This window comes from Solanum pennellii, chromosome 9, assembly GCF_001406875.1.
Source record: "Solanum pennellii chromosome 9, SPENNV200".
In the NCBI taxonomy this organism is placed as follows: domain Eukaryota; kingdom Viridiplantae; phylum Streptophyta; class Magnoliopsida; order Solanales; family Solanaceae; genus Solanum; species Solanum pennellii.
The window spans coordinates 79,996,888-80,012,848 of record NC_028645.1 but is presented as its reverse complement, the minus strand read 5'-3'; the positions used below and the strand labels follow the sequence as shown (position 1 = coordinate 80,012,848).

The 15,961-nt window shown below is 32.6% G+C and overlaps 1 protein-coding gene across 1 annotated transcript; it reads right to left on the bottom strand.

The window, feature by feature from the left end:
- Positions 1 to 5,257: 5,257 nt before the first annotated feature.
- LOC107031048 lies at positions 5,258 to 13,979 on the bottom strand. Its single transcript, XM_015232246.2, has 11 exons — positions 13,273 to 13,979; positions 11,012 to 11,276; positions 10,604 to 10,763; positions 9,756 to 10,455; positions 9,212 to 9,641; positions 8,937 to 9,118; positions 8,536 to 8,695; positions 7,806 to 8,033; positions 7,315 to 7,665; positions 6,257 to 6,358; positions 5,258 to 5,890 (listed from the first exon to the last, which is right to left on the bottom strand). The coding sequence occupies exons 1-11, from the start codon at positions 13,785 to 13,787 to the stop codon at positions 5,627 to 5,629; spliced, it is 3,357 nt and encodes a 1,118-aa protein (XP_015087732.1). The 5' UTR covers positions 13,788 to 13,979; the 3' UTR covers positions 5,258 to 5,626.
- Positions 13,980 to 15,961: the final 1,982 nt, after the last annotated feature.

Genomic DNA, 15,961 nt, shown 5'->3' with positions numbered 1-15,961 from the left:
TCCCATGTTAATAAGACGGATCTTTATTTTTTAGTTATTATTTGAGTTATTCATTTTTATTTATATTTATTTGGCACTAACTCTTTTACTAAGTGTCTTTACAGGTACCCGGAGGTGTTTCTCCTTTTATTTCATTATTTTGTGAATATTTGACGTTAGGCAAACTTTAGGCCGATGTTTATTATTTTATTGTGTTTATTGCATGTTTATTATATCTGTATATTATTTTATATTCTTCCTCAATTTGAAAAAAAATGAATTCAGTCGGGAACCACATTTGTGGATTCCGAAGGGTGCCTAACCCCTTCCCTTCGGAATAACTTGAACCCCTTACCTAGAATCAATTGGTTTCGTAGACTTTTCTTTAATAATTGGTTTCCTAGTTTTCCTAAAATTAGGTGGCGACTCTTCTTTTTAAAACTCGTTTATTTTTAAAACTTTGTTAAAATTGAATCAATTAATCATTTTCGAGTTGCCGCGACGTTTCGCCCTATTTCGAAAGAGTAGGGATGTAAACACAAAGTATTAATGAAAAAAAAAACTAATTATAAGAATAACTAGCTAACTTCTTTTTCTACGAGATTAAGACGCGATCATCTAAAAAACGAAAATAGCAAGACCTGAAATCTCATTAAAATGATATATCAATAATCATAACGTGCTAGTTTGCCTAACTATGTTCAAAATAAACTAGCATCGTCATAATTCATATCCAATAAGCTTGATCTCAAAATTCAATCAAACAATATGCTAATATTTTTATTATTTGAAGATGTGAAAGCTGGGAAAGCACGTTCCACCGAGTTATATTTCACATTTATTGTATTTTCTCCGTCTTTCAGCACACCTCATCTTTACTTCACTCTCGTAGCATCTATCCCCGCCACCACACACCCCTAATCCACCCAATTATATAATTGATCCAATTCAGAGCTTTATGTAAAATGACACTCTTTTTTCAACAACAAAAAAAAAAATTGATCGTAGGGGAGGGGATTACAATGTGGGGTATCGAATTCTCATCAACAAGGTGAAAGTTCAGATCGCCAATCACTAAGGCTATAAACTTTCTTTTAGCAAATTAAATTGAAATAACATTTCTCAACAAGTTAACAAGTTACTAATATGTGTACTATTACATTATTGATCAATGAATTAATAAACTTTCTTGATCGAAAAGGGATTATCGTTTATTTATTTGTAATATATTTTGTCATTTGCTAACATTTAAACAACCCATGGAAAAAGATCAGTTTTAGCTGTAAAAAGAATCACCAACTAATCAGCAAAATTAAATTAAGAACAACTAGCCATACATACTTTTGAAAAAATTATTTATGGTTTGACTTAAAAAGCAAAGCCCTAGACCTAAGTTTCTTTTTATTTTACCGGACTAATTAATTTAAATTTGTGTCATAAATAAAGCATCTTTTTATCAAAGGCAACTTTATTTCCAATACTCAACTCCATGTTAGTTAAGAATTTAAATTTCGGAATACATACCGCCCCACCATAACTAATCCACTCAAGTTAATTAACACCAAAAGCATTAGTGTCTCCATTAGCACCTAAAAGGCTAAGACCCCTAAAACCCTAGCTATACATAAATATACACATACACACATAAATAAGCTAACATAAATATAAATATAATTATAGTATACATATATATATATATATACAAAGGAGCCAGGCAATATATGGGTGGTCCTAAACTGATAACAAAATGGCTGGCACAACAGAAAGATTTGGTTTTTTATTTATATATACATGTATGTATATATATATATATATATATATATATATTAGACTAGACTAGGAGTAGACTGATACTAGTAGAGTGGTCCTCTTATAACGGTTCTTCCTTCTATGTAAATAAAAATATATTATTCTTCCACCCACCCCACCCTCTTCGGTGGATGACGATGTTTAAAATTTTAATAAGAGGATTCAAAAAAATCAAAAGAATGTAACTATTGAAGAAATATATCTTTTTTTTTAGTTAATGTAAATAGAGCCAAACTTGTATATAACAAATGTTATTTGGTTGTTGTAGCAAGATATTGTTAGAAAGAGTAAGTAATAGTATAACATGAAATGAAAAATCGACTCCATAGAAAGCACAATTATTATAGAGAATAATTATATCATTCTTAATTTATCTCTCTTTACTCCTCGATGAATATTATTGCATTCGCTATTTCAGTAATAATTAGTTTGGACTTGTATATTAGTATATATGAATATAATTATACATAAAGTTTTCTTAAGTTATAGTAGAAATTTTTATTACACACTTAAATTTTACGAGAAATAATCTATATATTGCACCGTGTTAGACCTTCTTTATATATATTATTTCAGATTTTATTTAAGTAAATTTGGCTAATAGGTTTGTAATATAACGCTATTTTTATCGTTTGCCTACAAAATATTGCCAAAGTTTTTTGTGGACAGTAGATATGTTCAATGTTGATATATAAACGTCTAATTGGATCATTCACATCTTAGGATCATGTACGAATAAACATATTGAACTATTCATGTGGTTGAGAGGTCTTGCCATATATCAACGTAAATATTAAGGAAAAATTGATATATAACAGATGAACTTGATGACCACATAATATAGTGGCTGATAGTAATATATGATGGAGACAGAAAATCTTCACTAAACGTATGAAATCAGCCATAGGATACGAATCAATATTCCTTCCGTCTCAAATTACTTATCATATTTAGCAAAATTATACTCATCATATCTTAAAGACAAAATCCTTAGTAGTAACACTATATCAAATATGATCTTTAATGGTAATAGTCTAATTGTTGCTTATGTATATCTTAGAACCAGTGGCGGAGCCACATGTAGTGAAGGGGTGTCGATCGACATTTCTTCGTCGAAAAATTACGTTATGTAGTATTACATACTGACATTCCTTGGCTTCTACACGATTTTATTTCTTTATATTTTGACACCCCTTAAATCAAATTCTTGCTCCGCCACTGCTTAGAACCAATAGCACTCTTTGTAAACGTCTCGATAACCTATAGTGATATTAGATCCAATAATAATTAACTAATATCGATAAATGCTCTTTGTTAATGTCTATATTTATTGCTGCTAAAAATTATTTTGATATATTTTAATTATTCTTGAATACTACAAACACGTTAATTATGAAACACAAATAAAGTAAATATTACATCTTCAGACATAAACAAAAGCTAAATAGTTAAGTACCCTCTAGATTAATATTTTCTTACGAAGCATATAGATGAAAACACGATAAGTATTTTAAGACGAGAAAAACAATTTTATTTTTTTTGGTTGATGCAAGAACATTTCATTGTCAAGGAACAGATGTATTATCCATTTTGAGTAAATAAATGGCATAGTCATGAGAAAGGATGACAAAATAAATTGAAGGGAAAAATAATAATTAGCATTTGCAGAGGGGCAATATTCATTTATTAGTCTGTTTTTTGTTGCTATTAAAAGAAAAGTCAGACAAATTAAAGATAGGTCATATTTGAACTTATATAATCAAAATCTGAGTTGCTTTCAGCTTTTCAAATTGTAAATATTTTGTTTGTTGTTCAGCAAAAATGGTCCATAAACTTATTTTCTTACAATTTTTTTTAAAAAAATGATGGCGCACGATTCAAAACTTGATATATTTGTTTTTTATTCGTCTATATTAAGATATTAGGTTTTGCTTTTGTAATTAAGGGCGATAAAATTAACTAATGAAAACATGATTCTTTATAAAAAAAATTTGAGTTCGATATAAATTGTTATTTCTCATTAATTAAAGGACTTGAGTTTTTCTAGCGAGAGGGGCAACACTTCATTTTAAGGTGCTTATCGGTTGTGATTCGAATTTCGATTGTTAAATTATTTATAAGATATTAATAATCAATTTATTGATTATTAATCATTAATGATTCAATTATCATTTTAACCGTTAGTTAAAATCTAAACTAAAATCAAGTCACACTAAGAAAGTTATATTAAATTAGTTAGTGGAACCTAAAAGCTAAATAACACCAACATTTCTCAATCAAAAACACCTTAATGCTCATATTAGACTATATAGTAGTTGATTTTTTTTCATTTTATAAAAAAACAATATTATGCACTTGGAAGATTATAAGCCTTTATTGTATACTCCTTATAATTTATTGTCACATTAGCTTTCGTTAAGGGATTACTTAACATACCAGACCCCAAATTATTTTTGAGTTATCGGTTAATATGTTAAGAAAAAAAAAATATAAAGAACCTAGATAGTTACCAAATACTATTTTTTCGATTTGATTTTAAACGGTCTAGTTATAACAACACTTATTGGAACAAACAATTTGACAAAATACTCCTCTTCAGTTTTTTTTTTTTTTTTTTTGCGTTATGCATTTCCTGTTCTCCAACAGTTAAAAAATTAAGAAAAGTATTTTTAACTATTTTTTTTATATAATATATATATTTTTCTTTTGGCAAAGCCTAGAAGAAAGGGTTATTATTACGTCCATGCATGCTCAAAAAAAAAGGTGATTATCTTTTACTTTGGAGGCTTTTTGCTTCTATGTGACTTATAATAATACATATGATGTTCAACTTTTTTTTATTATTTTGTTTAGAACATACATTTTTTCACTATTATATGGTACAACAATAAAATAAAAAAATGTAACTAAGTTTTTAGCCAAGCAAACAATTACTTAACAAATGTGGAAAAGAAAAAGTAAAGATAAAAAGAATAAGCATGAGGCAACTACTATAACTTTTTAAAGGCAAATGATGGAATGGAAATGACAAATGGGCTTCAACATCACAAAATCATTGGTGGAATTACCTACCAAAATACTAATGACTTGATTGGGATCTAAACTTTAGGAGTAGTTCGATAGTTGATTAGAATTATGAAGATATATTTGTAATATAAAGTTATTAATTATATAAATATTAGTTATGCAGGTTAGAAATTGCAATTCAAATTTTATATATGAATAACTTACTTGCTAACTACGATATCGAGAATATACAACTCTAATTCTCAAATAGACAATATTCAGTTATATTTGCTCGGACTCTCCAAAGATGTTATACTCACACATTGGCATTTATGAAAAGACCAAGCAACATAGATATCCAGAAGAATAATAAGCAGAATCATAAGACTTATAATCCCATTTGCTACAAGGAGTAGAAGTAAAGGTCTTAAAAGAACAAGAAAAGAGTTGACAACTAACAAGATTAAAATCCAGAAATTCCCATAGCAAAATCCAACAAGTCTTTAGAGGCTCAGAATACATTTCATAATTAATCAGCTGGAATTTGTGAAGATGAATACATAAGATGGGTACAAATGTATACAACTACAAGCTAGGAAAAGGACTAAAAGAAAATGATGCACAACACACACACACACACACTAAACAAGACCATCATAAATGTCCCATGGACACGACTACGTCCGTATGGCTTTTCCATTTCAAATAAGGCTAAGAACATGTTACATTGCTCAATGAGGGGACACCAGACCCAAATATTGGGTCTGTAACTCCTGCTGAATAATCTAATGCTAATCTACAACATCCTAAGGTTACCAAAATTTGAGGAAGATCATGAATCTTCTTGACTTTGTTGTGAAGGGAGGGAATTAGCACAGGTAAGTAAGAGGTTGTAGAGGTTCTCTGCTGTGGGACGGTCGTTTGGATCCTTCTCAGTACACCAACGATAAATAGAAACAAGAAATCTCAGGATACGAGATTCAGATTGTTTCTTGTCAAGGTCTGAGCTAGAACAAGACTTTGCTAGATCCTCTAGCTCTGTTTTGGACGTAGCCATTGCCTCTAGTTCTTCGGTTAATTGTGGCCGTTTACCCGCCTGCATGTGTTAAACATGAATTACATTGTTTTCTACCATTTAAAGCAATTCAAACAAAAACTTCTTTTATAAAAAAAATGTGCATGCGACAAGGGTACTTCTGCAGGCAGTTCTTATGATCGAAAGCAATACAAGGAAGAAAACCATCAGAGCTCCGAAAGATCCAACGACCGAGATGCTAGAACCATTCGCCTTTGAGTTTTAGCAACCAAGGGCAGCCATAATGAAGATTGGACATGAAGATTGTCCAACGGGGGACTTTGGAATTTCTGAAGTCCTCATCACACAATGGTAATTCAAGTACACTAGGTACTCATCATGGTATTTAGAGCATTAATAGATCGAAGGTTAGACATCAAGAAATACCTGAAGAGAATGGTGGATATCTAACTCGGATGACTCTGAGTAAGGAAGTTGCAGTGTTAACAATTCCAGAAGGACGCACCCAAACGACCAAATATCAGCACCCTACATCCAAAGAAAGACAAGTAAAAACCTAGTTCGGAAAACCTTGGAATACATTAAGCTAGAATTGCAGTTTAGACATGACAAAAACTCACTTTATCTTTCTAGTCACCAACTCAAAGCAATTAAACTTATTTATTCATCTTCAAAAGGAAATACATAATACAGGAAACTAGCACCTATAAATACTTTTTTGTTGTTCAATAACCCATTCTCGCCAATTTACCCATCTATTGAATTTGGGTTAAGGGTGAAATAATCTACCCGCCCCCTGCCCCTCCTGATATTTTTTGGCAATAGTGGACTTATTGTAGGTCCTATTAGCTTTCATCTACCAATTGAAAAGGGAAACCTGCAAAGTCAAAGCAAGGAAAACCTTTTTACCTTGAAGCAACTCATCTATAACCCAGAGTTGAAGACCTTTTCAACTTCAAAGAAGTAAGAGATAGTACCCCCAAAACCCCTTTTGCCACAGGATACATCCTCTGAGATTAGCCGTCGTATAAAAATACTCTCAAAAAAAATTCCTTATCTACGAAGTAGATTCAAGCATCAAAAATGAGGAAATTTAAACAAACAAATTACCAAGAAAGTAAGGTGAAAATTTGAATTTTAATGAGTACATATTATTGTTCTTCAATCTGAAGCAGTGCGCAATAGAACAGACAAATTATGCTTTCTTTTCTAGCTTAAAACATTTGAAGTCAATAACGACAAGATAAAGCTGAATTCTAATAGAGGAATGAGTGATATATCAGGTTTTAGTAGAAAATGTGTGTCTTTTGAAGGTGGTAAGTTCTTGATTGCGTTGAATTGATTTTACCCCAGGGTGACAAATTTGCAAATCAGAAAGAACCGCATTGTTTTAGCAGATCATCGCACCCGGTGGCATTTAACTGGCACTTGTTAGTAGAGAATTAAATGGTTAGGATTCTAACTTCAAAGAATTGGTGACTTACCAACCCATAGATATTGCGCTTATTCATCGCCTGAAAGACCTCAGGAGCCATCCAACGAGGTGTACCAACACAAACATCTGGTGGAGGAATTCCAGCATGGGCAATGCAGCAAGTATGTAAGTATGAACGAAGGGGAATTGCCATATCGAAGTCGCATAGCTTTACTGTAGGGGTACCATCAGCCCTCTTCTTATCCAGATCTATGAGGATGTTTTCACTTTTTATATCACGATGTATGATATGCCTAGAATGCAGCTCGGTCAATGCACTTGCTACATCGCGGGCAATAAATACCGACAGCTCAATGGGAAGACGCTTCTCACCAGCATTAGATAGCTTATCTACATGTTTCTGCCAGTTAAGGACAAGAAAGTAAAATGAGCTGAATAACAAGGCAATCAGGTGTTATTTATACCCTTACCACCACAAAAGGGAAGGGAAATAAAGGAGAGGAAAGTCAGGTACGAGAAGGGTTCTAGGAAAACATATACCTTTAGTGAACCCCCCTTAATATGCTCCATCAAAATGGCAGACTGCAATGTACGACTTTCTGAACTGCCATCTGATGAAGGAACCCATCTTGAAGATATTTGATGACCATAATATTTGACGATGCATGAACTGTTTAAGACACCCAACACCCTAACTTCTCCAATACAGTTAAACTCAAAATTCTTAATCTCATCCGCCGTGGACTTGGACATCTCTAGAGTTCGCACCTGCAGTGGCAAAAATGTTCATTCAATCTAATCTCATTCCTGAACTAGTGAGTATCAGTCATATAGCTCTTTTATATTCATTTCGCTCAATTCAGGTTAATTGAGCAGAATAAATTTTTACAAAAAATCAACTATGCATTGTCAATAAAGATGTTAGCCGAGAAAAATTCCCACAGCTAGTGGTACGTGCCACCAATCAAGTTTTATCAGTAGATAATGAAGAATTTGCAAAATGAAAAGCATAAGCCTGCAATATAATGGATTCCAGCTGAATAACAGAATAGTCAAAAAGGATTGTTTTGCTTCTTATCTATTTCAGATTTCCAAAACAAATCAAAAGCACAAGGCCAGATAGACTGGTAAATCCCAGTCAATACATGCTAGAGTTCAGTCACTCTAAGAATAGAACATATTTAAATCAAGTCATTGAAGTTTGGAACAAGAACTTAAGTATATTTGCATAATAATAACTGGAGAAGTTAAAAGCAATCAGGAACCACACCTTTGCCAGAGTCTCAAGGGATCCCAATTTACACTGGACGAGGGTTGAGGAGGGAGCTTTATGAATTTTATCAGCACCGGTTAGAGAAGGAAAAGAACTAACTTGACCAGGACTAGCATCTGGCACAACAGGAACATTTATCCGGTTCAGTGGAATATACCTGAAAGAAACAAGAAGCTCAGTGATCTGGCCATGTTCATTCCGAAATAACTCAGGTAAACTAGAGGTTTTTAGTAACTAAGAAACTACTCAAGAAGCTGGCCATTTCATCCCAAAATAACCAATAATCACACTGGCTAAATTGAAAATGTAATATCGTCATACACGTGTATTGATATAAATGGTTGTAGTACCAGATATTAGTCATGAAGAAAGTAACACAGAATTGGAAAATCACTGACCTGCAAAAGTATTCTGGATCTGTCTCTTCTCTGATATCAAGGGGATGACACGCATCAACTATCATTCGAACCCATGATTCACCCCTCTTTACCACGATCACATTCCACGCATGCGGTGAAAAATCCAAATAACCCCTAACAAGCTCACAAGATATTCGAGGTTCTATTCGGTCACACAGGTACTGCAGAAGACAAATGAGATTTATCAGTTCATAATAATAAACTCAATTCAGAACCACCATATCCAATTAGAAACATGTCTGATGACAAAATACCTTCATAAGCAAGGCCCTATGCCTACACACACCAAACTGCAAACTCCCAATAGGAACAACAATAGAATTTTGCCTTGATTTTATTGAGTGAAGTGCTTTCTCACAAAGATTAAGGAAAAGTATATCGTCTAAGATGCTAGGACTCTCTTTTGTGACCATGCTGGTTGTGTTGTCATTTCCAGTAGGGCATGTGCAGACAAATGGCTTGCTATAGTTCGACCCAGATACATCTTTCCTTGCCTTCTGTACAATACTACTTTTGTCACTTCCACCAAAATGATCCGACACTAAAAGTGCAAGCAGTGATGCAATTTGCAAGTTGTCTACAGCAACATGTTCTCTATCTTTAAACAGACCATCTATCTGATTAAAATGAAAGATTAAAGCTTGAGCACGTAGAGCAATGGCATCCAGCATTTCATCTCTTTGCCTGAACAGATTAAATGAGCAATCAAAATGAGTAGAGAGGCAAAGCATTCCCTGAAGTTAGTAGTTGAGGTCAATAACTATTAGTCTATTAATGGCATGCAAACATGGAAGTTACCTATCAACTAAAATAACTTCCCGTGAATCAAGATGCAAATTCTGCTCATAACTCCTCAGCGACATAAATGGCCGATCTCGCCCAGCATCATAAAAGCCATCTGGTAAATAATCATCAATACCACAGAAAGACATCATGCTGTATTTGCAGGATAACTCTGAATGATCTGTTGGTCTGCGGGTTTTGCATGGTTTTGGATTATCAATGACCCCATCCAGGTGCCTTTTCGATTTTGGAGGACTATTGGACACCTCAGAAGACGAACTTCCCTCAGCCACATCAGCAGCATCAGAAACAGAACCTACTGAAGCATCACATGTTTTACAATTCTGAATATCTATGCATGTTTCAATGGAGTCAGAAGCAACACATGAAGATCTTCTTATATAATTGTCCTCCTTTAATCTGATATGTTCATCAATACCACTAGCTAAAGAGCCTTTGCACTCAGCTTCTTCAGTAATCAGTTCTTTATCATGTGTATCATCATCCACTATGCTTGATGAGGCCTCCACCAGAGAATCATCAATTAGCTTAGAAGGTTTGCAGGCAACACATTTCCTGCTGTTGTTTAATCGTTCTTGACGAGCCCTCTGTTGCATATAATACTGCCTCTTCCATTTCTTGGATTTTCGAGGCCGAAAACATCGATGACTAGGTGACGAGCCACATAAATGACCCGACAATTTGATAGAAACTCCTACACAATTGAAAGTTCACACATCAGACTTCTCAAAGGTACTACCCTTCCTAACAACACTTCTTAGAAGGGCAACAAACAAGATCCAAAGGAACCAGAATGTGCAGATAAATATAAGGAGGGAGACGAGAGATTCCAAGAAACTCACCATTTTGGGTATTCTCAGAAGTTTCCTGTTCATAACTTTCAAGCACGTCCATTTCTGAAGACGAACTGGTGGTGTCATCCTTGGACAAATCTATGAAATTCCCCTCCAAATTGCAGCATACCCATGAAGGAATCGAACAACACCTAAGAAGCTTATTGTGCTTCAGCGATATTCAATGAAGATATATGGGTCAGGATAAGGTAATTATAATATATCAAGTTATTTGACTAGACAATTGAGACAAATACATTTCGGGTTTTTTTCCAGTGGGATGCAAGAATTTCATCCACATTAAGAGTAGATGATGCCTCTCATGTTATAAACATTTATCGGAGAAGGAAAAGAAACTAGAGAAGAAGCCTAAAAGCAATAAGACTGGAAAGAGACTGTAATTTCAGTAACACATACCTGAAGATTGAGACTCTGCAGATTATACATTGAAAGGAGATCAAGATTCTCCAAGGATGTTAATCTATTGTTAGAAAAGTCCAAACTCTCTAATCTTTGCAGAGAAGACAACCCCGGAGGTACTTCAATCAGTTTATTATTAGCAACCTTCAGAGACAGTAAGGTGTTAAGATGAGTTATCTCAACAGGTAAATTCTTTATCTTATTGAATGAAAGATCAAGGCACTCCAATTTAGTGAGGCAGGCTATTTCAGGAGGTAAATATCTGCAAGAACAGCATGGAACAATGGCATTATAATGGAGTACAAAGATGAAAAAGATAAAATGGTTATAGATATGAACTGAATCTACAAGTTTATGGTTCACAACTTTCAACCTCTAGCTACCAAAAGTAAAGCACTGCTTGCCAAAAGAGTAGCAGAATGAAGTTTTAGCCTTTCAGATATCAAAACAATAAAATGTGATGTACAGATATATATCTTTAGATATCAGACCTCATCTAACAAAATGTATCAAGTGTCAAACAACTTAAACATGACTTTTATCTGAAGAGTCAATATTCTGGCGTAACTGCACCCAATAAAAGGAACACTATAAAATACAAATCCTAACACCTATTTCCAATTTGAATCCTCCTTCTAACTGCAAAAACGACTAATTTCAAGTGGTACCAACATTAAGTGATAATATAGAACTGATACACATGCTAAGCAAAAGTTCACTTAATCTGCTATTAGCTATAGTACATACTACTGTGATGGAAAGATGTGACAGCAACAGGCTCGCAATTCTGAAGTGTGAAGTGTGTGGACACCTTTTGCACCTCAAACCCCTTGAGGCAGTGTATTCTATATTCCATACTCCAAGCGAACAAAGTCACTTTTCATATACTTCCCTTTTCTTTTTTTCCTACAGGAGACCTGTGAGATTTAAGACGTCTATAACTTTAAAATTATGTGACGTACTCGTGCATAGGCTTTTCATAACACCAGCTAATCAAAAGTAGAATGATGTCTTCAGGGACCAAAAGATAATTCTCAAACAAAATGTGGACCTTGTGAGGGAATTATTGCCAGGAGACTACAGCAACCAATATGCAGCAAATTGATTAACCAGGCAGATTTTTAATGTCTCAAAATCTTTTAACTCGTTGTAGTTGCAAGGAACAACAAGACGAAGATAGAGGGAAAAGTCTTCTGGTGGCTGCATAATGCCAACCTCAAAATAATAAATTTATCCATTATAACAGGCAAACCATATAACCTCTTCAGCTGTCAAATTACATTAGGTAAAATAATAAGATGATTTAGATCTAACAAAGATGCACTATAGGATAAGAATTCCCAAAAACAGGAAATAAAATTTCAATTAAAGGAAACACAAATAAATAGTTAAAAACAAAACTCTTTATGACCCTTCACCAAGGGCTAGTTATGCTATGTACTATTGACTAATCCTAATATCGTGTCATATCGTGGATAAACCTAGTATGGTCCTAGAGTAGAAACTGATACCCTTTGAAGAGTGCTAAAGTCTCCCGATAAACAACTTACAAAATTTTGTGCATATCTTTTAGTCCTAATTAACAACTTCAATCTCATGAAGCATCTAAGCAGAACAAACAAGTCTTTATTTTATTTTATGCTCAAGCTGTGTTACCACATCGAAAAATTCTTTGAGAAAATCTGTTTTTTTAAAAAAAAAAATTGTTTTGCTTGGTTATGTTAACTACAAAACAAGTTTGAACTAACAGGAAAATTTTATACCCGAGAACTGAAAATATTACCTCAGAAAAGAGACCGCAAAAAACATCCTGGTAGGATGCTCTACCTACCTAGTTTCCCTTGTATTAATGGAAGTTTGAGTGACCATGTACCCTGCTTAATACTATTTAATTTGTGGCTTATAGTTGCAGCAGCTAGCACTTGAAAAAACTCTAGTTTAGCAATAAACTTGTTCTATTAAATTCAAATTACTTTTAAGGAATGCAGCAAAAGCAAAAAGTGCAGATGCAACCTAATCTTCCAATAACACCAAAAGCATATTGAGCTGCAACCTGCACATGAATTTAGTGCAACAATATAGACAAGTTCACAGAGAAACATCATCGAATTGGTTAAATATTTATACATTGACAAAGTCATAAATTTTATGTTATCAAGTTAACTGACAGCCAACTACAGGTATTTTGCCTATATTAAACATGAGTTTAGTGTAAATAAACTTAGATAGTATAATTGCAAGAAGAAACAGATCCTAACCTGATAGAAAAATGACAGACAGAGAGCTTAGTCAGGCGCTTAAGACCAGCAATATCTCTTAAAAGTGGGAAAGCTGAAGGTCTAGAGGGAACTTTACATAGCTCCAATTCTTTCAAATTCTTCAACTTCTGCAAATCCAGTCCACTCATCCCAGGAAATGATACCTTCACTTGCAAACTCTCTAGTTCAACCAAATTCCTTAACTCTCCAGTTGGAAACAAATTAACCTCATTCCCAAAAAATTTAAGTATCTTAACCTTCCCAAGTGCACCAATTGCCTTAGGAATCAAATTAAATACATTCTTATACATATACAAACCCTCAACCCCACCTTCTACACCTTCCAACAATGGAAAATCCAAACTTTTCCCCGAAATATCAAAACTTGAATCAAACCCAGAAACCATCTTGCTCGAATCTTCCTCTAAACCCGTCAATTCATCACCTCCGTCGGAATTTTCAGATACATTCTTGGGTTTGGCACTTTCAGAGCTTTCTGAATCGTTTTCACCCATACGAACAGCTTGAATAAGAAATCAAAAGGATCAATAACGAGAGCCCACTTATATGTAGAAGAAATTCGAGAAGAATCGTGAAGAAGAGGAGGAAAAGAACGCCTCCCGTCGGTGGAGAAGAGAAACCCTAAATTCTTGAAGAAGAAAAGGGACTAAAGAAGTGTAAATTATTAAAGTGGGCTTTGACTGTAAATTCAAAAATCATGCGCCCTCTTTTGACGCTATGAGGTTTTTAAAATTGACTATTTAGGCCCCTAAATTTAAGGGTAATACAAATTGATACGCTGATTTTATTATTTTATCCCAAGTAGGTGAGGTGAGCACTAGCTTCGAAGTTTTGAAGATAAGTTTCAAATATTAAAAAGTTACAAATATTTCACATAGTTTATTTTTATTTGTTCATTATAATTTAACATATATAAAAATAATGTACCTTATATATTTTGAAAAAAGTGTACTATTTTGTAAAAATAGAAAGACAAGTCTTAATATTTCTTTAGAAAAATTATAATACTAAATAATAAGAATGATAAAGATATAAAATTAAAAATTATTTCTCGACTTTTTGAAATATATCTAGTTTTAGGACGATAGAGGAGGTCTTTTCTAACTAAATTAGTAAATATTAAGAAAAAAAAAGATTTTAATTCAAATTTTGTCTAAAATTGTCCAAACTAGTTTTTCAAACTTTAAAGCAATGTCAAGTTCACTCTAATTTAATTTGAAATTAAAGTTGATATGTCACGCTCTTTATACTGAATTTCAATTGAATTTATTTCTTTACAATATTATATGATTTTAACAAAAAAAAATTAGTATTAATTGATTTTCGCATATAACTCGTGTATTATATGCTCGATATATTTACAATAAATATAGTTAATACTTGCTCACATTCACAAAGTTTATATTATATTATATTTTATAATTATAAATGAAAGAATTCACCACATTCTTGTTAGGTAAAAATATTGCTGTTTGTATCAATACTACAAATGAATAGTGGATACTAACTCTGGATACAAAGTATTTATTCTCCTAGAAAATTTAGTTTGTAAGTAACGTAAAATTTCTAATTTATGTGTAAAGTATATTTTAAAATAATTTCTCATATTTTGAGTTAAAAATTTGTTGGTCGACAAGTGGCGTAGCCACGTAGTGGTAAGAGTGTTCAACGAAAAAATATCATATATATAAGTAAAATGATATACGAAATGATTAAATAACATATTTTGGACACCCTTAATATAATAAGTTGTTATTTCTAGACACCCTTTGTTAAATTCCTGATTCCGCCACTATGGTCGACGTATATTTACCTTTCAATCACTCTACTTATGAAATTATATTGAACCTGTTATTGTAATCTTACACAAGAATTGAGGATCAAGAATAAATATATTAACTCCAAAACATTGATTTGATTCAAGGATCCTAAATACAAAAATTACTCATTTGAACTTCATATCATCTAACATGACAATTTTGACTGCTTAGAAAAATTTACAAATTAAAATATCAATATCGAAAATCTAATAATGGTCGAAAATATGTCAATACATATTTTTGTTAATACTTTAGATATGCTTCACATCAAGTAAAACATCTAAAATATATGCAACAACCGAGCATTATGACAAAATTCATTAATGTGAATAAAATTTATTACAAATTAATGACGAGTTTGTTCTTCAAATTACTACAATATTTTTATGATAATTGGTGTGTTGATTATGTATCACAAATATTAACATAGAGGAGCATATTAATATGATTAAGATATATTTTCAAATTAATTTATATCAATGATATATTTTTTTTTTCGAAATGATGAAAGATAATGGAAAAATAAAGGGGGGACGAAAATCACTTTATTTTATCTGGTTGTTTGTGTTTTTTTTTTTGTTGAAAGAAAAGACAATGATTATCATCCTCTTTCAGAATTAAATTTTGGGCTTCGAATGAAATGATTTCTTTGCTTTTCTTGTTTCCTCATTCTCTAACACATAATATCACGTAGTCATTTCTCAACTTATATTTCAGTTGACATGATTTGAAATTTTTAAGTTTTTATATAACATATTAAGTTCAGATTTAAACTTTAATGAGTTTTATAATGACATCAAGTTAGGATTTGAATTTATAAGTTTCTATAACAACCTCAAATTGTTATA